The 25,655-nt window shown below is 42.2% G+C and overlaps 1 protein-coding gene across 4 annotated transcripts in view; it reads left to right on the top strand.

The window, feature by feature from the left end:
• Nucleotides 1-25,655, top strand: part of LOC143960225 (potassium voltage-gated channel subfamily A member 1) — a 104,499-nt gene that overhangs the window by 2,107 nt on the left and 76,737 nt on the right. For 3 of the 4 annotated variants that reach the window (XM_077468573.1, XM_077468572.1, XM_077468571.1), the window contains exon 2: nucleotides 80-8,589. In XM_077468573.1, coding sequence (XP_077324699.1) covers nucleotides 506-1,975 — 1,470 coding nt within the window. In that variant the 5' untranslated portion in view covers nucleotides 80-505 and the 3' untranslated portion in view covers nucleotides 1,976-8,589. Of the gene's footprint in view, nucleotides 1-79; nucleotides 8,590-25,655 lie in introns of those variants that run through there. The other variant, XR_013270286.1, reaches the window with a different exon arrangement.

Here is a 25,655-nt window from a genome sequence, read left to right as displayed (position 1 = left end):
TGCACATTGGGGGTAGTCGATTCCCTATTTTTTCCTCCTTTTTTTTAGTGGTTCTTCTTTTCTTTTTTCCCCCCTGCAGCTTTCTTCTACTGCACTGCTGTTATGATCCGGTTTACCTAACTGTGAAAGCAAAAAAAGAGGAGGGGAGAGGAAGAGGAGGAAAATCTGCTGAGTTGGCAAAGCCTTTAGCATCCTGCAAGCATTTCTGGAGAAGTGTGACAGCAAGCCCAGAAATGAAATATTCGGAGAGGAGAACTGACTTGCTGGAATAGAGCAGAGAGGAGTGAGAAGATATTTTCTTTTTTTTTTTTGCAAGATTTGGGTTGGCCCGAGAGGGGATTTTGGTCGTGGTAGATGTGACGGGGGCATCAAAGTTGGCATCCCTTGGTCCCCTTACTGTGTTTTACCTTGAAGACCCTGGACGGGTTAGAAGGAGGGTGCTGCATCAGCAAAGTGGTTACCCCCAGCGGCATCCCCTCCCCCACCCCTCCTCCCCTGCAGCAAAATGACCGTGATAGCGGGAGAAAACATGGACGATACGTCAGCCCTTCCAGGCCACCCTCAAGACAGCTACCACCCTGACCACGATGACCATGAGTGCTGTGAGCGGGTGGTCATAAATGTGGCTGGGTTGCGCTTTGAGACCCAGTTAAAAACCCTTGCTCAGTTCCCCAATACATTGCTTGGAAATCCCAAAAAAAGGATGCGCTATTTTGACCCTTTGAGGAATGAGTACTTTTTTGATCGTAACCGCCCTAGTTTTGATGCCATACTGTACTACTATCAGTCTGGGGGTAGGCTTCGTAGGCCAGTCAACGTACCCCTGGATATGTTTTCTGAAGAGATCAAGTTCTATGAACTAGGGGAAGAAGCCATGGAAAAATTTCGTGAGGACGAGGGCTTTATCAAAGAGGAGGAGCGCCCCTTGCCAGAAAAAGAGTTCCAACGTCAAGTGTGGCTTCTGTTTGAGTACCCTGAGAGCTCAGGCGCAGCAAGGATCATTGCCATAATTTCGGTCATGGTAATCCTCATCTCCATTGTCATCTTCTGCTTGGAGACTTTGCCAGAATTAAAGGACGAGCGGATCTTCAGCCGCAGAGTGGACAACAGTACAGTCTTTTTCAAATCCAACATCTTCACAGATCCCTTCTTCGTGGTGGAGACTCTCTGCATCATCTGGTTTTCTTTTGAGTTGGTGGTAAGGTTCTTTGCGTGTCCCAGCAAACCAGAATTCTTTAAGAACATCATGAACTTTATTGACATAGTGGCCATCATCCCGTACTTTATCACTTTGGGGACTGAAATGGCCGAACAAGAAGGTCCCCAAAAAGGGGAGCAGGCAACCTCTTTGGCCATCCTGAGGGTCATCAGACTGGTAAGAGTATTTAGAATCTTCAAACTCTCCAGACATTCTAAGGGCCTCCAAATTTTGGGACAGACCTTGAAAGCTAGCATGAGAGAACTAGGGTTGCTAATCTTTTTTCTGTTCATTGGGGTCATCTTGTTCTCCAGCGCAGTGTACTTTGCTGAAGCAGAAGAGGATGACTCTCATTTTAGTAGTATACCTGATGCTTTCTGGTGGGCGGTGGTATCCATGACCACTGTGGGCTATGGTGACATGTACCCTGTGACAATTGGAGGCAAAATTGTGGGCTCATTGTGTGCCATTGCTGGTGTCCTGACAATTGCCCTGCCTGTACCTGTCATCGTGTCCAACTTCAACTACTTCTACCACCGAGAAACAGAAGGGGAAGAACAGGCTCAGTTACTCCATGTTAGCAATCCCAATTTAGCCTCTGACAGTGACCTGAGTCGCCGCAGCTCTTCCACTATGAGCAAATCTGAGTATATGGAGATTGAAGAAGATCTGAATAATAGCATAGATAATTTTAGAGAGTCGAATCTGAGAACTGGCAACTGCACCGTAGCCAATCAAAACTGTGTTAACAAAAGCAAGCTACTGACAGATGTGTAGAGCCACACCCCCTTCCCAAAGCTGCAGGATCTCATTGGCTCTGCCACTTTCTGTAGATGCTTTAAAACTAGTCTTTTGAATGCTTTACCATCGTTAATGCATTGTTGCATTGCGAATTTGTGCTCAGCGATCAAAAAAAAATAAAAAATACAGAAGCTTTCAGGATCCGTGAAAGATAATTATCATTTATTTTTAAATGGGATTTTTTTTGTTTTGTTTTGTTACCACTGGTCATTGGGAAGTGTCTCCCAACCAGTGGTCTTAGATAAAGGGGTATAAACAAAGTACTACAGGACAGCAACTCACAAATACTTTCTTCCCTCTGCTTGTCGATCTTAAAGTTTCAGAACAAAACCATTGATTAAAAGATATGCATGGATTTTTTTCAGTAGCTTTCTTGAAAGACAGTTGCTTTGAACATCCAAGGAAGTTCTCCTTAACCAAGGAGTATGAAGTATGCAATTACTTGCTCTTTTTTGACCTGAAGAAGTGTATTACTGTCCAGTGAAATATTATGCACTTAAACGATGACCTGATCCATAAAGCACCTTAGGAATCAATCCATGACTTTGCTCCATCATAAAGGGAGAGGGACATATATTTAAAAAAAAAAAACATTTAAATGGAAAACAATGGACAGACATCTGCAATTGCTGCTAGAGTTTTCTTTCTTAAATGCAGATGAGTTCGACCTTTTTCTTTTTTAATTTCTCTTTGGTTCACAAAACTTGGATGCAACTACCCCTCTTCTCTTTATGCCTCTCCTCCCTCATCATCCTCGTTGCAAGACAGCACAATGGTATTAATCATAAGCATGTTTTTCAATTTGATACCAGTTGTATTTATTTGATAATCTCGCATGCTTGAAATGTTACCTCAAAAATATGGGGGTTAAGTTTTATTTTTCCTTTGGTAATTATTTTTAAAATTCCTAATTGGATCACTTTGTCTTCCAAAGGGGTTTGGGACAGCTTGCAGTGCAAGATGCTGTGCCCCTCTCTGGCAAAACAAAGGGTGAACTGAAAGCATTTTTTTAAATTGTTATTTATTATTTAAATTTTATTTCGGTTATTATCATTTGCATTCACCAAAAGTGCACTCCTAATTTCTGGAAAACAAAAAAACGAAAAAAAGAAACTTTAAATTAGTAATTTGCAGTACTGTATGTAAATGCATAGCAAGTCAAATGGGGACAATAATCTTTTCTTAGAAGACCACGCATGTTCAAGTATTCAGCATTATGGCCTATTTGACTAAGGTGTAATTCGAAGTAAATTTATGCATGATATCAGTATTAAAAAAAAAAAAAAAAAAAATTAAAAAAAAAAAGCAAAACGAAAAAAGTTCTTAATGGATTAGGAGCCAGTTGGAATATAAGGGCCTATTGATTTTCCTGAAGTATGACTCAGGGAAATATGTTAACTTTTTCCAGGCATAACTAATAAAAAACAAAAATTCAAAAATACATAGGGAGAAGGTGGGATTTTGATAAAAGTTGGAAAGGATAGTATGTAGTAATACCTAAGACTTTAAAAAAAAATGAATTGAGTAGATTTACTGAACTGGTGCAGATGCATGCATTTTGCTGCAGTCTCAGAATGTAATTTTACCATTTACAGTATGCATTAAAAACTGCAGACCATGTTCTTAGCCTCTCATCATTTGACATCCATAAACTTTTTTTCTACAGCTCTAGAATGTGCTATGTTCTAGAGAGGAGAATGATCGAGATCAGGAATGGGTTACCTGTGGCTCTCTAGCTGGTAAGGAAAGGCCGCTCCCAGCATGCATAGCTAACAGAAGGAATGATTCCCAGAAAGCTCCGTTGTTCTCCTGTTGTTGAGCGCACACATTCTTCATGGTAACGGATGCTAGGAGTTGTCTATCCTCAATATCTAGAAAACTGGAGGTTGCCCAAGCCTCATCTACATAGTTGCTAGTGCCTTTATCCTTCCTTCACCGACTTTGCTGAAAGTGCCTCCGTGACTAGAGCTAAGATGTACAGGAACTGTACTGTGTAAAAAAAAGTCTTGATAACTTCATATGAATCCCTAGGGGCGTGATCTCCCTTTGTGTCACCTGAAAAAAAAAAAAAAAAAAACTCTAATGTACAGAGCAGGGCCAGTATGCTTGGATGTATATTATCTTGAAAGATCATTTGTATTATTAATGCTTTTTATTTGTTAAGCAAGTAAAAAGCTTTTTATATTGCTTATGTGCTGTATGAAGAAAATTGATCTTTCAGCCTGTGAGAGTTTATGCACTTAAAAAGCTACAACTTTTTCTTTTTTTTTTCTTTCATTTGCTGTTTGGTCATTGTCCGATTATGTGTTCCTTCCTGTTCTTTGCCAGACTACCCACCAATTCATATGCAATGCAATACAATGCTGCAGAATGTTATTTACTATTTTAGACGCACAATGCCATGGGTATCGAAAATACGTATATACCCTGCAAATATGAAACACTTAGTATAGTGTCTCTATATTGGAAAAGGTTAATGCTTTATAAGCAGTGCATCACAAGGGTTATACCCACCGTGGTGATAAATTTGCTACTGAAAGAAATGGCAGAGATATAGAATACTTTGTGAAGAAAAAATAAATTACACATTTTTTTGTTGGGTGACTTGTAAGTCACCTGACGTAATCTGAATGGGTTTTGGGCCTCAAAAAGTTATTCAAGGGTGTCTACAAAAATGGATATTGGCAAAGCCTAAATATGTTCCGTTGGGTACAGTTGATGGAATAAAAGCCTGTATGTGCTATTGTTAATAGCTGCTGTTTACAAAGTTTTGCATCTTCCTGCCCTGAAATTCAGGATCAGATTTTCCAGGAAAGTGGGCAAATGCAGCTACGTTTTAAAGGCTTACACCTCTCCTGTGATTTCACTCTTTTCTCACAAAATCATTTGTGTAAAGTGAGCATTTCATCCATCAGCTTTATCAAGGGGATGTATAACAAAAGGTGACTTTGGCAAAGGATCATTATACTAAACCATTTCTGAAATCAGGCTGCAGAAATACACCAAACCTCGTTCATTCAATTTTGTAAACTACTCTCAGGCTGGAGGCATGTACCTTCCAAGTGACCCCAATAACGTCAGCTCTTGAAGTCACTCCCCGGCCTGTTCCTTCCTGCCTCCTGCACCTCACTGTTGGCCAGTGAGGCCTGCACATCACATTGAAGGACCATTAGGAAGCAGGAAGGGATGGGTCAGAAATTGACTTTCAGCACAGGAGTCTAGATTTGCATGACTGAGCACCAAGAATTTTGGGGCTTTTTAGGACCTCTAAGTACCTGATTTCAGTCCTGTAAGTAGTTTAGGAATTTTAAAGGACACATCGTTTACTTTAGCATAATATAATAAGCATATAAATGGGGTTTAAACTTAACGTTTAAAAATAATAAAGTGTTTTTGCAGGTTAGGTACCACTAGGCACCTGTTTTTATCACTGTTATGTCTAGAGGATGAAAATCCTTCTACACTTAGATGAAGAAGGTAACATAAGTCTTGGTCCATAATTCCTGAAAACAGATGTGAAATTAGGAAAAAATGCTGTTATTATTATTATGTTCCTTGAAGTTTCAATGAAATAAAAAAAACATATGCTTTGCTATCATGTATAGACAAAATTGTATTTGAGGGATAATTCAGGTTTTTCCTTCTGTAGCATTATAAACCTAAATTAATACAGCTGTGAGAAAACATTTGGGTACCCATGGTCAAGGCATGTTTTGTTGATTTTCCAAAGGGGTATAAAAAGTTTTCAGGAATCAATCTTAAAGGTGAATTATAATCCTTTAAATATTTTATAGGTATACATCTAAAAGAGTTCATCTCAATTTAAATAATGATGTCAGTGGGGTTGATTTACTAAAATCTAAGAGTAAAAAATCTGGTATAGTTTTGCATGGCAGGGAATCAGCTTCTAACAATTCAGTTCAAATAAGCTTTGATTAAAAAAAAAAAAACACATTGGAAGCTGATTGATTTCTATGCAGAGCTGCACCAGATTTTGCACTCTTCAGTTTTAGTAAATCAACCCCAGTGTGTATTTGCAGATTAGAAATTTAATTTCCACGAACAGTATGTAAAAATAAATGTACATACAGGCAGCCATACTTCTTCATTACATGTGCAGCTATTAGTCCTGCTTAGCAATGTTCTTCAGTGGTTTCTTATCTGTCTGATTAAAAGTAGTAAACGCCACACAATATCAAATAACATTAAAAACCCACAACATCCTATTTCCTGGTAGCCAGAGATCATGTGACCAAAGCTGTCTAGGCCTTAGGTCACATGAGAAATCTTTTTTTTTTTAAATACTGGTTCCATTGATTCATTAGAAATCTGAGAGTAGTAAATCAATATTAGATTTGGATATAACTCAAAATCAGCCATGAACTATTTCCAATTATTGGCATGTCAAATGTAAATAAGCAGAAAACAAGAGATTTCGAGTTTAATCTTTTTATTTTCTCAAAAAACAGTAGAAAATGCCAGCATGTTCAAAGGTTTTTAACATGTCCCTTCTTCAAAGCTAAGGACGAAAAATCACAAACTACTTCAGGAAATGAAATAAAAAGATATTGTATTGTCCTTTAGAGAATCACCTACTAATGAAATCTGTAGGTAGATATCAGATTAGCAATGTACATAAAATACCTCTTTTAGTCTCCTTTCACAATACTAACTTATTAACTGACATATCCGCATGAATAACCACTTGCTCAAGCTCAGTTTTTCCAAAACTGAGCTAATAATATACTCCGCCGCCTGTACCTTCCTCCCCGACTTTTCCATCAAGATCAATATTATAACTATCAGTCCCTCCCCTCCTTCCAGGTGCTAGGTTTAATCCTGAGCTTTGACCTGTCCTTTCAGCCCAAAACCCAATCAGAGCTCAAATCTTGCAGACTTCACCTCTATAACATCTCCAAAATATGCCCAGTTTTAGCCAATGAAACCACCAAGCAACTCATTCACTCCCTTGTTATCTCTTGTCTTGACTATCACAACTCTTTCCTCATAGGCCAACCTCTACACAGGCTATCCTTTAGTCCTCCTTTAGTCTATTATGAATGCTACTGCCTGATAAATCCACTGGCACTTTGTAAATCCTGTAATAATAATAATAATAGTAACAATAACCTAAGAACATTTTTGAGCCAGAAATGGTCTCCAAGTAAACATGGATACAATTCCTATAGTAAAAATACTGAGGGGTTTCTTTCTGCATAGTGGATTTAGGAATCTGCTAGTTAATTTGGATCATTTCATAGGAACAGCTGATTGTGGGGAAGTTGGCCCAGGTTGCTAGAAGTTGGCCCAGGTTGATTTCAGCACATGATGTACATGCCAATGATTTTGGCGGCAATAAGATAAGTCTGGCTTTTTAAGTAATTTGGTAGGTGTCAGTGGTTAGGGAGTTAGGTGTTTGGTTAAAGTGATCCTTTCCATTTTTCACTTTCAGTAATTTTTTATAAAAAAATTTAAGTAGAAAACGTAGCATAAAATTACTTTTTGTAATCGCCAAAAAGATATTAGACAGCTAGAACATAGCTGATGAGACTGTAAAAACACCCAACAGTATAAATAGAATAGTAATCAACCAAAATTATCGCCTGCAAGTTAGAGTAGGTATTGATCCTTACCATTTTTCAAGCATGTAAACAAGTAGCAAGTTCGCCTGTTCCGTCAGATGTTTCAGAAGTGATCTTTCTTTTCCCAAAACATGCGTTGTTGCTGATATGCAACTTTCACTGGGCGAATTGATATGCAAAGTCTTTATAAATCAACCCCGTAAGGTTAAGTGTTAGGTTAAGGCTAAGCATTAAGAGATTAATTTCAGGACTGGATTAACTGTTGGGGGGGATTTTAAACAGTTAATTTCAAGGTAGTAGGTTAAGCATTTGGGGTTTTGTGATAGGGATACATTTTTTTTATGCTGGAAACTCCATGCTAAAATGTATCAACATTTTGTGTTTTTCTTTTGTCCAGTTTATTACATTTAGCAAATACATAGTAACTTTCCTTTTCCTTTCCAACACTGTAATGTGCAGTGTTTAAAGCGGAAGTTCACCCTAAAAGGGAAGTTGCACTTCAACACCTCTTCTGGAGTTTTTTTTGGAGGGGGTACCTAGTTTTAGAAGCGCCCCCTTCTGGGACTTGCCACAGGTCTCTGGAGGCTGCGGGACCATTCACAAAGTGCAGCACGGCTCGCGCATACGCAATAGGAAGCCGGCTGTGAAGCCACAAAGAATCACAGCTGGCTTCCATTAGTAATAACGCCAGCATTAGGGACCCAAAGTAGGTAAGGACAGGTAAGTGTTTTTTTATTTAAAAGTCAGCAGCTACAGTATTTGTAACTGCTGACTTTAAATTTTTTATTTTTTTTGTTAAATTCTGTTTCCTGCAGAATTTGTGCCTTACTTAGAAAATTAAAAAAAACATGTAATCGGAGCAAGGGTGCCCAAACCAATCTCACAACAATAAATGAAATCCGTATTGCAAATCATAATAGGGCATTAAGCTTCAGTGTAAAGTACAGAAAGAGAGAACATGCAAGTGGTGCAATAGGAGCCACCACCTTGGACTTTTAAGGCAGAAATACGAGTAATGAAGTATGTAAAAGGCAACCAATTGCCACTGAGTTCGTGGCACTAGGTTGCCTTTTACATACTTCATTATTCCCATTTCTGCCTTAAAAGTCCAAGGGGGCAGCTCTTATTGCACGAGTTGCATGTTCCCTCTTTTTCTATATTTAAAGGATGTTGGCAGTCCTACACATTCAATTCCCTCACAATCTCTTTCTCTTCAGTGTAAAGTACAATAGATGATGTTACATGTAAATAGCGAATTTGAATGGCCTTTCAGCCATTTTTCCAAAGATGTTTGTACTGTATGCATTACATGTAAAATAAGATACAGTATTGTTAGCCATGAAGCTAACTTTGACAACCTGGAATATATAGAATTTGGGAGTTCCCACACATCTATGGGCTTCCGCATGGGTACAGAAATGGCTGCATGTTCTTTTTTTTTATTTATTTTTTTATATATTTTTATTATTATTGTTATTATTATTATTTTTCTGGAAAGGCTGAAGGTACGAAATTAAATGCAGTCTGAAGTGTGTGTATGACACTTTTCACATTGTAATTCTGCCCATCTGGTTAACCCTTTGTTTGAAGTACAGGGATAAAGTCACATAGCCTAGGCATGCAGATCTAAAAGTTAAACGTCTGATGAAATGTCGTACCTTTTTCAAATGCGCTCAAATGTCTTTGTAGACCTGAACGTGCACTTGACAAATTGCTTGTTATTTAAAGAAATAATAAATAAACATAATATTTTTTACAGTCGGTTTACTTCTGAATTTGTTCTAAGGGTTGTATGTACTGCAATGGTCCGAAACTAGCCATACACATGGCAACTTTACAGCAATTTCTACCACTTTCAATTGCACTGGAATTGGAATCCTGAGCAATCAAATGTGGAAATTAGTGATGATGGGATCATAAGGAGATGGGATCATAATTGCCTTAATCAAACCCAGTAGAAAAATCTTATCACTTTGGTCAAAATTGCTGTAGTGTTTCTTCTGGTTTTGATCATATCTTTCAAACAAAACTATCAATTTATAGCCCAGTTATTCGAAATGATCGAAATCAAGTGGAGAATTGAATTCATGTTTTTTTTTATAGACAATTACTTTAGATTTTATGTTCAATTCTTGGTTGGTTGAAAGTGGTTAAAATTGCCTCAAAGTTTCCATGTGTACGGCAAGCTTTAAATCATGTAAATCTATAAAAACTGAATGCATGAGCCCACCATTGTTTAAATTGGTTACGTGCTGTTTGTGTTAAAATGAATCAGATTTTTTTAATGCATATTTCAATTGCAAACGTAATCCATAAGGTTTCTTTTTGCGTCAACTTTCTTTTTATGCCAGTCAAAAAAATAACTGTAGTTCTGTATGAAAAAATAAGGATCTTGAATTGGTGCAAAGGTTGAAATTCAATTCAATTACATGAATTTACCCTAAGAATTAAATATAAAAGTTGGCTTTTTGCTGTGGGCTGCTCCTACACTTGTGCTCCATTTGGTGGGTAATGCATGCAGGTTAGATCAGGGGTCGCCAATCTTTCTAAACAAAGGGACAGTTTTCTGTCCTTCAGACTTCACGAGGGCCAGGTTTTGGCCAGGGGTCTCCAATCTTTCTAAACAAAGGGCCAGTTTTCTGTACTTCAGACTTTACGAGGACTAGACTTTGGCCAGTGGAAGTAGAAGATACCTCAGCGCCAATGGGAGTAAACAATCATACCATACCATCTTTGATATTCCTGGGAGGAAGAGTGCACCATCATTGGTGTCAGTGAGAGAAAAAGTACCCCATCATTGGTGTCAATGTGAGGAATAGTTCCTTATTATAAGTGGGAGAAATAGTAATCCAAGGGCCAGATAAAGGCAAGCAAAGTACCGTATCCAGCCCACGGACTGCAGTTTGGAGACCACTGGATTAAAAGATCTATAAAACAAATTATGTGAAAAATTGAATCACTTATACATGGTCATTTTTATGTTGTGCATTTAAATCTTTCATGTTTTAATTTTTGGATAGAGTAGGAAAAGGTTAAATCCCCATGTCAGTTTATTTTCAGTTGCATGGGAGATTTCCCTACACATCCTGACACAACAGAAAATGGGGAATTCCCTATTAGAAGATTAACCCTCATTTCTTGTTCTGGTGACAGCAAAACATGAGAGAGGCTCTCAATATTCCCCATTATGTCCAAAATAAATATGATGCTTTGGCTGGATTTGGGCTAAAAATCTTAATTTGTTAAGATGTTTGCTTGCACATGGTTGGATGATTGAAATTAACATTCTCTACTTCATGTAGTTCATTTACTAAGGGATTAGATACTGTTCACTAAATAAAATGTTCACTGAGATTAGTAATAAAGCTGAAGTAGTGTTTGCTTTGATCATTCAATGATATGCAAGTAAAATGTAATTTTTTTTGTCCTTGCACCCGATTATTTACATTTACTAAGCTTTTAGAACATTCACTTTGTTATGTTAACTGCCTCTATCCTTTGGTAAATCAACCCCAGTGTACGATGTCCAAATGATGCTCAACCTATTCTCGGAAAAGGTCATGCAATTTAAAATTGTAAAACTGTTATAGAGGGGAATCTGTTACTTTTGCCCATTAAGTGACAGGTTTTTAGGATGTAGTGCTTGGACCCAAGTGGCCAGGCCCATACGTTGTCATATGGTGAAGTGGAGCAGGTCATTAACGTTGTGTAAGTTCCGTCAGGCAGGAGATGTTAACCTTATGTGTTACTGGATGGGGGGGGGGAACAAACTTTTAAGAGTTCCTTCCATGAATAGACAACTTAACACATTCCCTTTAATCATTAGTACAGATGGGTCGTGAGGTATGGAGCACATCTTGGAATCCATCTCATTTTCTCTTTTGTCATAGCATTTCTTTGTGGTGTCAAATGTGTGTTGGGGTTTAGTTTTTTAGTTAAAATGGCGACATAAAATTGGTTCTTTTCTAGATGTGGTCAGTGATATGAGTTCTTGTTCTGTTAAAAAGAATTTGCCAGAATGGCAATAAGGGAGCTGTCAGCCTCACTCTTGATTTACAATTATGGGGGTGGTTCTTTAACATGAGAAAATGAGCACAACAGCAACTAATCAGGTTTCATCTCTCATTTTATGGAATGATTTTGATTCGTTGATTTAAGCAAGAACATGTTTTCTTTTCCTCAGTATTAATGAATATTCAGCAGTACAAACATTCCCAGAGGTTTGGAATGTGTATATTGGGTGTCCCAACACTTGATGCATGCATGCTTGTTCAGGATTAGTGAAGGTGGGTCAGGCTGATAGTCTTGGAAAATGCATTTTTTTTAAACATTTAAAAATAAAAAAAGTTAGCAATGGCAGCTGACATATTTTTTTTTTTTTTTTTTTTAAATCTGTTTATTAAATTTAATAACATTCAACAAAGAAAAAAAGAAACAAACATACATACATACACAGGTCACGACAGAGTAGACTTGCCAGGGTACCTACAGAGGTGCAACAGAAGGCAGATACTCATACAAGTTGAATCAGGGAGCACAAAACTGCACAAAGGCCGCAGCCGGTTTACTTTCAAGGGCCACAGGAACATCGCGGGGCTAAAGCATGTGTTCCAGGAGCAAATAATGCATGCACAGTTACATATTCCTAATTGTTAACTGGAAATACAGGTTAAGAAGGAGACGAGTCTGAGGCTGTGGAGGAATCTGCCAGCCATTTGGACCAAACCTTATCATACTTCTGAGGGCAACCCCTATTGGCATAACAATCCTTATATAGAGGCAGACTATGGTTGACCAGGCGTTTCCAGAGAGAGATAGAAGGAGGAGCGGGCTTACGCCAACTAAGGGCTATGGCTTTTCGGGCGTAAAAAAGAAGTAGCCCGATCAGAGTACGGCTTGCCACCGTGGGGATTATCTGCTCTATCAGGCCCAGCATACAGATTGCCATGGAGGGTTGGATAGAAAAGGTGGTGACCTGCTTGATGACCTGTAATATCTCTTTCCAGTATTCAGCAATGGCCGGGCAGGTCCAGAAAATATGAGTGAAATCACCCGGTACTGTTCCACAGCGCCAGCAGCCAGGGGGGGAGGCAGGGTTCATCATGTGCAGTCTGTGTGGAGTAAAATATGCACGATGGACCATCTTGAATTGTATCAGTCGGTCTCTCAAGGAGACCAGAGATCTAAAGGGGAAGTCCCACAAGTCGTCCCAATCGTCATTGTCAAAGTCGGGGATGTCAAGCAGCCATTTATTTCTAAGCTTGTCTAGAGAGGGAAGGGAGGTCATTAGTAAATGATTGTAGAGCTGCGAGGTGGGCTTATTCGCACACTTGGATCGCAGGAGGTCCTCCAGCGTGGATTGGGTGATCTGGAGGGGAGAACTGGAAAATTGGTGGCTGAAGGCGTGAGAAAGTTGCAGATATCTAAAAAAATAGGTTTGCGGGACATTGAAGTCGGAAACCAATTTGGGGAACGGAACCAGAGATTGATTGGAGACTACTTGGACCACTGTTTTAATGTTGAATTTAGTCCATGCATGGGGTTCAGGCAAATTGTAAATATGATCAAGGGTGGGGTTCAACCATAGGGGGGCAGCTGGTGAGAGTGCATTCTTAGGGTATTTTTCAAGTTTAAGGCCCGCCCCCCACGCCCGGAGTGTGGTGCGCATAGAGGGGGTCAGCGAGTATGGAGCCTTGGGGCCCCGAAAAAGTAAAAACTTCAGCGCCTCCAGCGAGCTCACCACCGCCGCCTCAACCATGGTGGCGGAGTTTGAGACATCTGGGGAAAGCCACCAGGCCGCCGTGACTAGCTGGGCTGCTAGGAAATACTTGTACAGGTCAGGGCACGCCAGACCCCCCTGGGAGGTCGGACGTACCAGTGTCGACCATCCGTATCTGGGGGACTGAGTTCCCCAGATAAAGGAAGCAAATAGACTATGTAGCCGGGTAAAAAAGGACTTGGGAATCCACTGCGGAGAGTGACGCAGAAGATAGGTAAATTTGGGCAGGATTTTCATTTTTATCAAATTTATCCGGCCTAGTATCGACAAGGGCAGTGCCTCCCAAGCCTTCAGTCTCCGCCTCGTCTCCTGCATCACTGGGGATAAATTCAGGGGCAAGAAGTCCGACGCCTGTCTCGACACCACCACCCCAAGATATCTAAAACTCTCAACCCATTGTAGACGTATATCGGAGGGGGCAGAGGTACGCGCCGCAGGATCTATAGGAAACAAAAGGGATTTGTCCCAGTTAACTCTAAGGCCCGTGAAAGTGGAGAATGAGTTCATAATCTCCAGTGCACCCGTGAGTGAGGAATCTGCATCATTAAGGAAAAGAAGGAGGTCATCCGCGTACAGGGCGACCCTCTCCTCCAGCCAGCCAACGCGTAGGCCCCTGATATGTAGGGAGGTGCGTAGGGCCTCCGCCAGTGGTTCCATGGCGATGGCAAAAAGGGCCGGAGAGAGAGGGCAACCCTGCCGCGTGCCCCTGGACAGAGGGAAGGGCCGCGACAGGCCTCCCCCCAGCTTAATAGCCGATGTGGGACGACTGTAGAGCGTCTGCAACCACCCAATAAACAGCAAGGGGAACCCCATTCTACGGAGGACCTCCCACAGATAAGGCCACTCCACCGTGTCGAAGGCCTTCTCTATATCTAGGGAGGCCACCACCCGAGAACCCTCATTGAGGTGTTGTGCATGTATGTTGGTAAACAAGCGTCTCAGATTGATATCTGTGGCTCTGTTAGCCATAAAACCTGTTTGGTCTGTCTCTATAACAGATGGCAGTAGGGGCTGTAGTCTCATGGCGAGCAATTTAGTAAGAATTTTGAAGTCGGTGTTGAGTAGGGCAATCGGCCTATAAGAGGCACAGGATGTAGGGTCCTTAGGGGCTTTGTGAATTAGTATTACATGTGCATGACTCATGGAGTCGGGAAGGGCACCCTCCGTCAGACAATGAGAATATAGTTGGGCCAGCTTGGGGGCAAGGAGAGCGCCGTGAGTTCTGTAGAACTCCACAGGGAGACCGTCCGGGCCAGGGGATTTTCCGGCAGGAAAGGACCGAATGACCCCCAAAACCTCATCCGAGGTAACGGGTCTTACCAAGGCCTCCCTCTCAGCATCCGAGAGCCAGCCGAGTGCCAAGGGGTCCAGCCAAGGAGCCAAGTCCTGTGGCCTGAAGTCCGAGGGTAGTACGGAGGTGTAGAGGGAGCTATAATAATGTCGAAATGCGTCTAGTATGTCCTGGAGAGAAGAGACCGACTCACCTGAGGGAGACACTATGTTGGGTATCACCGTCAGGGGAAGGTCATGTTGCGCTAACATTGCAAGGAGGCGACCGTTACGATCCCCCTGTTCAAAGTATCTTTGCTTGTTACGATACAGATCCAGTCTGGTAAGTTCCGCGAGATGTAGGTGCAGTTCCCGTTTTGCGGCGTTAAGGACGTCAAAGCTAGAGTCTGTGGGGTCGGCCGTATAGGCTGCCGTCTGTGTATCTACCGTGTCCTGTAACTCAGTCGTGGTAGCCGTCTGTTCCCTACGGATCCCGGCTATCGAGGAAATATATTGCCCCCTCGTAAAAGCCTTAAAGGCATCCCAGGTAATCTCTGGGGAGGAGGATCCCGTATTAAGCTCCCAGTATTCAAGTAAGCGAGGTGGAACAGTCTCAGAAAGGTCAGCGTGGGAGAGCCAGTGGGTTCCCAAGCGCCAGAGAGCGGACGTACGAGAGGCGGGGGATCGGATAACTAGAAGGAGGGGGCAGTGGTCCGACAGCCCACTAGGCAGGTATGTAGCGTCCCGCACGTCCGACATCATGACCGGATTGGCAAATGCCAAGTCAATACGCGAGGAAGTTTTGTAGGTGGCAGAGAAGCAGGAGTAGGCCCTGGTCGAGGGGTGCTTCCACCTCCAGACCTCGTCCACCCCCATCGCCTGCGCCCAAATTAATAAGTCTGCAGAGAAATGTTTGGGGGGGGCTGGTCGGTCCAATTCTGGAGCTAGTATGGCATTAAAATCACCCATAAGTAATAACCTGGCAGGGCAATATGGGGTAACCCGCTCTAGAATAGTGTACAGTGTGGATGTCGAGAAGGGAGGAGGAATATAAATATTTACCACGATATATCTCGTGCCCCAAACTGTAAAAACCACAATCACATACTTGCCCTGAGGGTCGGTGTGGATCTGTTCCACTACACATGGAAACGATTTGCTGATCAGCACCGAAACCCCCCTGGCATAGGTAGAGTATGAGGCATGAAAGGCTCTCTGGATCCACGGCTTCCTCAGAGCTAGTAACCTGCTGCCCACAAGGTGCGTCTCCTGAAGCAAAATCACATGGGGGGAATGCAATTTAAGGTACTTAAAGAGTACTGATCGTTTAAATTTGGAGTTTAGTCCCCGGACATTCCAGGATAGGATATTAAAAGTGGACATGTCACGAGTAGCCATCAGGTGCTTCCATCATGGTGACAAGGAGACGTGCAGTAACAGCAAACTCGTGCCACAAGAGCCGCGTGAATCCAGAGAATCCCAGAGAGGAAGAGTCATGACCTAGCATTAACCATACAAACAAAAAAACACATTTATAAACAAAAAACAAACATACCCTTGGTGACAGCCAAACGTCAACCCTGCCCAGATCTGATGGCATCCCTAAAAACTGGGGAGCGATCAGATTGGGCCTATACCCAAAAAACAACAATTTAACCCTTTAAACTTGTCTGTGTAACAGTTCAACGCTGTGTGTGGGAAGTTGTAGAAATACTCCGGTAGGGGCAAGCCAGCACAAGGTGGCACCGCTCCAAGCCACACCTAGTTCATCGGAAATAATCCCAGCTCGCGTTGCCCTAAACAGTAGGGAGAGGAAAAAAAAAAAAAAAAAAACGAACGGGGGGGGGGGGGGGGGGGGGGTCTGTATCCCCACCCAGCAAAAAGGGCCAGGTGCTTAATCTGCACTGTGGATGGAGAGCACCAAGTTCCTCGTTCCACACGAACCAGCTGGATCGTGGGGGTTCAAAGCGAATCACTCTACAAGGTACTATTGAGGTAGCTTCGGTACTCACAGGAAGGGTTCAGTAGGATACAAGAGGCAAGGATGAGGGAAAGTCGTGCATCGAATATAAAGTTTTGAAATGGATCTTCATCGCAGGGTGGTCAGCCAGTCATCGGCATCAGTTGGGTTGTCAAAAAATCGGGTTGTGCCTTCATGTTGGACTCGCAGGCGGCTAGGGTAGAGCATACCATATTTTATATTCTTATCCCGGAGTTTTTTACGGACTTCGTTGAAGGTCTTCCTCTTTCGTTGCAAATCGGCTGAAAAGTCGGGGAAAAGCAGAACGGAGGTGTTGCCATAATGAAGAGTGGGGTGCCTGCGGGCCTCGGAGAGAATCTTGTCCCTGTCACGATAGTTAAGGAATCGGACCAGGAAAGGTCTGGGGGGTCTTCCCGGGACAGCGCGGCCGGTGGGCACCCGATGAGCTCGTTCAACCACATAGGTAGGAGGGACATTGGTAAGACCCAGTAGATTTTTAAAGAACTCCTCCGCGAATTCTGCCGGGTGATCCCCCTCCTCTCCCTCGGGCAGACCCAGGACTCGGACATTGTTGCGCCGGAGGCGGTTCTCTGCATCATCAGACTTAGCGACAAGGGACTGTACCGTGCGTTGTAGCTCAGCAATGGAGGAGGCATGGGAGGTAGTAAGATCTTCAGTAGCGGATATTCTGTGCTCAGTTTCAGTCATTCTCCCTCTTATCTTGTCAAGATCATTCCTGATAAGGTTACACTCCTCGGCCAGGTGATCGATGCGCACTAACAGCGAGGTCTTGCTCTGCTCGATTGCCGCTAGGATCATGGCAGTGCTGTCCTGTGATGGCGGGGCCGACCCCCCCGCCGCCGAAGCCTCCCCAGGACCCATCTCCATCTCTGCGAGTAGGGCCTGGAGCCGACCAATCAGTGCAGGGTCTGGCTGCGTCGGGGAGAGCTGTGGCCGCAGGGGCGATGAGCCGCGTCCAGAGGATTTGGCGTCCTTCTTCCCTTTTTTGGACGAGGGGGACATTTGGTGGGGGTCTAATAGGGGGCCCCAGCCAAGGAGCAGCACGTGCCCAGAGCCACTGCCAGGAGACCACAGGGCGGCCCAAATGCTCAATGCGCTATGGGCACAGGTGAGCACAGTCTATGCAGGTTGGAGGGCTGCAGGGATCCACAGACTGACAGTGTGAACTGAATGCTCCAAGGAGAAGGATCCTGGCAGAGAGGAGGGGGACTCACGCAGCCCCCAAACAACCCTCCCTCTGGAAAGCAGCCCACGGGATATAGCAGGTGGGGGGGCAGAAGGATGTGCGGCCTCGGCCCGTCCACGGCGCACCTCCGCGGGGAAGTGCCCCAGGAAAGACCGGTGTCTAGCAGGCTCCACTAGGCCGCACCAGGCCGCGGCCGCCCCGAGCGCCCCCGGCGGCCCCACAGCCCGCCGGAGCAAACCTGAAGGGCGGAGAGGCTGGTCGGAAGGCGGGGGGCTGTTTTTTCGGCCGGACGGGGCGTCCTACACCGGTCGGCCGCCAAGGAAACAGCGGCGTCCGGCAGGCTCCGCTAGGCCGCGACCGCCGCGGGCTTCCCCAGAGGCACGGCAAGACACACCGCTGCAGCCAGTGAACGGAGGGGCAGGAGGGAGAGTCTCTAGCAGGTCCTGGAAGAGAGGATGGGCTCTTACCGCTCGACAGGCGGGAGAACAGGGCGGCCCGGTCCGGCAGGGAGTAGCAAGATGGCGGCGGCTGGGAGTATAGCAATGACACTTGTACCGCTTCACCGCCGCAAGATTCCGACCTGGGACTCAGGCAGAGCTCAGCAGGGACAGGAGAGAGGTAATAGGCAAGGTGGCTGGACTGTGTGTGCACTTAGATGCACGGATGGCACAGGATTGATTTTAGGATTCCCGGAGCTCCTCTCAGACACGTCCGCCTCTTCTCACATCCGGACACGCCGCAGCTGACATATTTATATGTTGATTTTATATTAAATATGTCATGATTTTTTTTATTTGAAATATGTCATGATTTTAATATGATGTATGCATATAATGTATTTGTGCTCATGTTGAATTTATATTATGTAATTTACCTGAACGTAAATTATTGGAATGTAATTACTGACAGTATTTGCAAATTTTGCTTCCTTACCATATTTTGTATTATGTCATGCGAATGTTAGCGATTTCCCCCACTAGTGGCTATTTGTAAGTCAGCCAGTGAAGTAAGCATCCTGGTGAATTACTGCAAAGGTCAGCTGCTGGATAAGACACCTAGAGGGTTTATACACATATAGATCTTTTTTTATGTTATTCACCAGGATTAGAGAAAAGGAAAAAAAGGTATGAGGACTTAAATTGGCATTAAGCAACATCCCTATTCTCCAAAAATAATCCATCCACATCCACAGATTAATGGCCCTGTAATCTATTTTTCATTAAACTGTTTCTTACTGTGCTTTTCTGCTTAAATATAATGTCCTGACCTTTTCTGGTTAGTTGGGGTCATGTGCCTTGTTCTATGCACACTACAAATTCTATAGTTCATAGTATATAGTCCATCTCAGGAGTAAGCAAGATAAGGAACCTAACACTACATCAAATCACACCAGCAAAGATTTTTTTGCATTAAGAAACCATACTTGAATAGAATGTTCTTCTTTTAAACCAGAGTTTAGTGGCACTTTAACCACTTCAGCCCCGGAAGATTTGGCTGCTGAATGACCGGGACATTTTTTGCGACACTGTACCCAAACAAAATTGACGTCCTTTTTTTCCCACAAATAGAGCTTTCTTTTGGTGGTATTTGATCACCTCTGCAGTTTTTATTTTTTGTGCTATAAACAAAAAAAGAACGACAATTAAAAAAAAAAAATTGCTATAATAAATATCCCCATTTTTAAAAAAAAAGCTAACTTTTTCTCAGTTTACGTATTCTCCTACATATTTTAGTTAAAAAAAATGCAATAAGTGTATATTGATTGGTTTGTGCAAAAGTTATAGCATCTACAAAATAGAGGATAGATTTATAGCATTTTTATTATTATTCTTTTTACTAGTAATGGCGGCGATCTGCAATCATGACTGTGATATTATGGCGGACACATCAGACAATTTTGACAGATTTTTGGGATCATTGGCATTTATACAGCCATCGGCTATAAAAATGCATTGATTACTGTAAAAATGTCACAGGCAGTGAAGGGGTTAACATTAGGGGGCGATCAAGGGGTTAACTGTGTTCCCTGGGAGGTGATTCTAACTGAAGGGGGAGGGGATTGACTAGAGGAAGTTACGGATCGTGGTTCCTAGCTAATAGGAACACACGCTCTGTCACTGCTCTCAGAACAAAACACGGACTTGTGGGTTTACACACACACGTGTTCTGTTCCTCGTGCTCTCAATTGCCGGCAGTCATTGTGACCGTCGGTCACCAGCATCGGCACCCCCGCTATGCAACGGGCGCCTGCTATCCCAATCCCGCAAGCCGACATATAGCTACGCTGGTTCGCGGGATCGTGCCGACCTGCCGCAGTATAATGACAGCGGCTGTTCAACAAGCAGTTAAAGCCAAACTCTTGGCAGAGTAAGACACAGAGTAAGCAGAAAGACGCAGTAAGACAAATATTGCATCTCCTATATATCTTTTTAAGGTACCTGAATTTGACTTGGCCTTTACAGTAATTGTACAGCAGAGCTCAGAGAAGGAAAGAGAGAGAAGCAGCAAAAGGAGCCAACCAATTGTGGTGCCGTGCAAGAAGCTTCCTTCATCACCTTATCAGAGGGTAGGGGTGAAGAAGAGACATGCAAGTGAAAGTGCAATATATATATATATATATATATATATATATATATATATATATATGTGTATATATGTGTCTCAAGAGTTATGTGTCTAAAAAGAAGCAGTATGGGATTCTGAGGTGATCCAGTAAAGGGGAGAACCGACTTGCTTGCAGTTTTCCCAAGATTATTAGGTCCTTAATTGGTCCGGAATTCAGAGGCTCAGAGAGATTTTGGTTTGGAAAGTGCCCCCAACCCTTACTACAGGTACTAGTTCTGAAAGAGATTTCACCTTTGAGAAAGGACAGGAAACAGCCAGCAGGTGTCCATGAATAGTCGAAATACAGGACACAGTTTTGAGAAGACTGTGGACTGTTTGGGCTACTAAGATGCTGCTGGGCTCTTGTGACTTTTTGGGAACTTCAAGCCCTGTTGTGGAGCACGGTATTTATGACCTGCATTTGCAGTGTCATTAACGTAATATTGACACCTGCTGCAGATCGCAGCTGCAGTACGTTTTGAACGTGGTGCAGGAAATGCGCATGGAACGTGGGTTTCCTGTACCACATTCTGTTGTGAACCGGCCCTTGTACTAGAAGTTTTTAGACTGCTTAGGTTTGGTTTTATGCTGAAGAAAGGCTATTTTGTTTGCCTGTTTTTGAAGAAATTAAAACTGTTTTTAAAATATAGTATATATATATATATATATATATATATATATATATATATATATATATATATATATATATATATATATATATATATATATATCTTATACAGGATTTATATAGCACCAACAGTTGAGGGAGAGCGAGAAAAGTACCGTAGTTACTAATTTGCACGTCATATATACAGTATCTCACAAATTTGAGTACACCCCTCACATTTTTCCAAATATTTTATTATATCTTTTCATGTGACAACACTGAAGAAATTACACTTTACTACAATGTAAATTAGTGAGTGTACAGCTTGTATAACAGTGTAAATTTTCTGTCCCCTCAAAATAACACAACCGCAACATACAGGGATATACAATGTAATACTGGCATATAATCACACACATGGGTTGGACTTGATGGACTTGTGTCTTTTTTCAACCTCACCTACCATGTAACTATTTAACATAGCACACAGCCATTAATGTGTAAACCGTTGGCAACAAAAGTGAGTACACCCCCAAGTGAAAATGTCCAAATTGGGCCCAATTAGCCACCCCCCCCCCCCCTCTGTGCCATGTGACTCATTAGCGTTACAAGGTCTCAGGTGTGTTACATTTGGTGTTAACACTCTCTCTCTCAAACTGGTTACTGGAAGTTCAACATGACACCATGTCGTCCCAGAAGGAAGTCTATTCTAAAGATGATGCACAAGAAAGCCTGCAATGTTTGCTGAGACAAGAATACAGGCATACCCCACTTTTATGTACACAATGGGGTTTATTTACTAAAACTGTAAAGTGCAAAATCTGGCTCACTTCTGCATAGAAACCAATGAGCTTCCAGGTTTTATTACCAAAACTTAATTAAACAAGCTGGGGTTAGAAGCTTGTTGGTTTCTATGCAGAAGTGAGCCTGATTTTGCACTTTCCAGCTTTTTTAAATAAACCCCATTGTGTACTTAAAAGTGGGGTATGCCTGTACTAAGGACATGGATTACTGGAACCATGTCCTGTGGTCTGATGAGACCAAGATAAACATATTTTGTTCAGATGGTGTCAAGTGTGTGCACCGGCAACCAGGTGAGCAGTACAAAGACAAGTGTGTCTTGATTACAGTCAAGCATGGTGGTGGGAGTGTCATGGTCTGGGGCTGCATGAGTGCTGCTGGCACTGGGGAGCTACAGTTCATTGAGGGAACCATGGGTGCCAAATTGTACTGTGACATACTGAAGCAAAGCATGATCCCCTACCTTTGGAGTCTGGGCCACAGGGCAATATTCCAACATGATATTGACCCCAAATACACCTCCAAGATGACCACTGCCTTGCTAAAGAATCTAAGGGTAAAGGTGATGGACTGGCCAAGCATGTCCCCAGACCTAAACCCTATTGAGCATCTGTGGGGCATCCTCAAATGGAAGGTGGAGGAGCACATGGTCTTTAACATTCACAAGCTCCAAGAAGACTCCAGTGACAACCTGTGAAGCTCTGGTGAACTCAATGCCCAAGACGGTTAAGGCAGTGCTGGAAAATAATGGTGGCCACACAAAATATTGACACTTTGGGCCCAATTTGGACATTTTCACTTAGGGGTGTACTCAATTTTGTTTCCAGCGGTTTAGACATTAATGGCTGTGTGTTGAGTTATTTTGAGGGGACAGCAAATTTACTCTGTTATACAAGCTGTACACTCACTACTTTTGTAGCAAAGTGTAATTTCTTCAGTGTTGTCACATGAAAAGATATAATAAAATATTTACAAAAATGTGAGGGGTGTAATTACTTTTGTGAGATACTGTATATATATTTATGTACAGTATTTATTTAGGTATTTACATGTAACGATCAGTATTCTTTGATAGAAAATTACTTAGAACCCGCAAATATATTTTTTTTTAAAGCAGAAACCTTAGAGAATAAATTGGTGGGTTTTGCAATTTGTTAATGCCACACTGTATTTGTACAGCAGAAAATAACTTTTTTTTTCATTTTAATGTAAAAAACACAATACAAAACCCTATTTTTTTTTGTAAAAAAGATGATATTACTCTGAGTAAATAGATACCAAATGTAATGCATTGAAATTGTGCACGCCTCTGCTGCAGCGACAAACGACGTAAATTTTACTACCCATATGCGACACTTTAAAAGCTGCTAGTGCTAGAATTACTGCCCATGACCTGATAACTACACATGTGTGGGACGATCACTGTTGGCTTGCATTCTCTTTTGCGTACGAGCATGGGGGGACAGGGGCACTTAAAAAAACTAAAATTGTATATTCATCCTTGTGTAAACATCCTTGTGATAGCCCTTAAAAGCAATCGATCACACTGATTTTTGAAAATGATGCCTTTGACAACTGGGTAAACCGGGAATGGATATCGGGACATCTTTCCGGGTTACCACAGTCGAGAGCCGAGCAAAGCTGGTCCTGGCTTTGTATGGCTCTCCAATTAGCCGGCTGGTTGCTCAGGGCTCCCAGTGGAACGAGAGAGCCCGAGAAAGCAGCAGTAGGCGACTAGGCTAGTAGGCTAGTTAGCCACTTAGTTGGCTTTTATAAGAGAGCTGACCGCTGCCGCAAACAAAACGGTACTGGGATTATGCTTGTATAAATATATATAGTATATGTGTTTGTACATCGCTGGTCACAAGTGTAAAAAATATATATATATATATATATATATATATACATACACACACACACACACACATATATATATATATATACTGTATATATAGGAGCAGTAAATTACGGTTACATTACTGTTTACAGGCATTGGACAGGTTCACCATAATTATTTAGAATCCATATCTAACTGCCATCAATGCATTTCTTACATTCCCTGTAATGGCAAAAATATCATACAGCAGGAAGAGTGCAGAGCTAGGAATTCTTGCCAGAAGAGGTCATGCATAGTGTGTGTAGTGTTCTGTGCCTGTATATAGTCTTGTAGTATTGTGTTATCTTGATTTCCATAGGTTAGTCAGTCTGGAAAGACAGGTGATTCTATGGCCATGTTGTGTAAGGCAATTGAATTGTTACCATGGCTAATGATCAGATCACACTATGGCCATGCTTAGTGGTCTTGTTATATTGGAGATGTTCTGCGTTATATTGGAGATGTTCTGCTCTTTGCATGATCTATAAAATACTTGTAATATAGTCATATTGTGATATAGTCATTTACCATTTTATATCTGTATAAAGTAGGACAATTTTATTCTTCAACAATCTATTTAATTGTGCTCTTCTAAACTTGGGTATAACAGTGCCTCTTTGTTCCATAAAGGCATTAGGGGGGTATTTATAAATCAGTGAATTTTACTTTCAGCAAACATTCTCTGGTGGAGAATCTTATGCCGCGTGGACACGAGTGGAATGTCTGACAGAAAAAGGACTTTTTACATTGAAAATTCTGACAGACCTAGAAATAGAACATGTTCTAAATATTACCGACTAAACCAATTTATATCGGGAAAACCGCTCGTCTGTGTGCTGTTCCGACGGACCAAAAACAATGCATGCTCTGAAGCAAGTACGAGATGGAAGCTATTGGCTACTGGCTATTGAACTTCCTTTTTCTAGTCCCGTCTTATGTGTTGTACGTCACCACGTTCTTGACGATCGGACTTTGGTGTGATCGTGTGTATGCAAGACAGTTTCAGTGGAATTCCGTCAGAACTCTGTTGGAAAAACCTTTAGAGTTTATTCCGATGGAAAAACCGGTCATGTGTACAGGGCATTACAGATCCATGTGTTTTAAATGGCAGTGACTCATTCTCCACCAGAGAATATTTGCTGAAAACCCCATGCACCTACAAATAGACCTCCGGGTGTTTAGTATGGGTGAACTCAAATGGCCTGAACAGAGCTTTGACCTCAACTTTATTGAATGCATTTGGCAGGAATTGAAATGCCCATTGTGAGCCAGGTCTTCTCACCCATCATCAGTACCCAACCTCACAAATGTTCTTATGGTTGATTGGGCAGCAAACTTTGTGGAAACCCTTCCTATAAAAGTGGAGGGTGTTATAACATCAGAAGGAAGTGGTGGAGCGGAAATGCCTTACTAATGACTATGGTGTTGAAATAGGTTGTCCAACAAGCACTTAAAAGCATGATGGTCAGGTGTCCACAAACCTTATGCCATATAGTGTATAGGGTATCAGGCCCTAAGTCTGCCTGTAACTAGAATTGAACTTTTGGGTGAACTAACCATTTAACTGAACTGTACATAAACAACAATAATTCTAAAAGGAAAGTAGCTTTAAAACTTTTTCTGTTTCTCCTTGGACAGATTCCATGATGACCATTTACAGACCTTCATGGTGTGAGCAGTGTCACTGCCTATTTGTCAGCATGTGACATCTTATCCCGCTTATTATGTGGTATATAAATAAGGAAATGAGAGCAGGCACCATGTATCTTGTGTCTCTCAAATGTCGCCATGCAGGTATTATGTGTCCGAAGTTACCATGTATCAGCAAACAACCCGAGAGCCCGCTATGTGTCATAATAGTCTGCTGTACAAATATGAGACATGGGCGCACAATTCACACTTCACACAACGGCACAACACGGACCAACAATGGGGGGGTGGACGTAACAC

The sequence above is a fragment of the Lithobates pipiens genome, unplaced genomic scaffold (assembly GCF_037356315.1).
Source record: "Lithobates pipiens isolate NorthernLeopardFrog02 unplaced genomic scaffold, aLitPip1_a1.2 Scaffold_8, whole genome shotgun sequence".
NCBI classification, from domain to species: domain Eukaryota; kingdom Metazoa; phylum Chordata; class Amphibia; order Anura; family Ranidae; genus Lithobates; species Lithobates pipiens.
The sequence above is the reverse complement of the archived record's forward strand: the minus strand, read 5'-3'. Positions and strand labels throughout refer to the sequence as shown.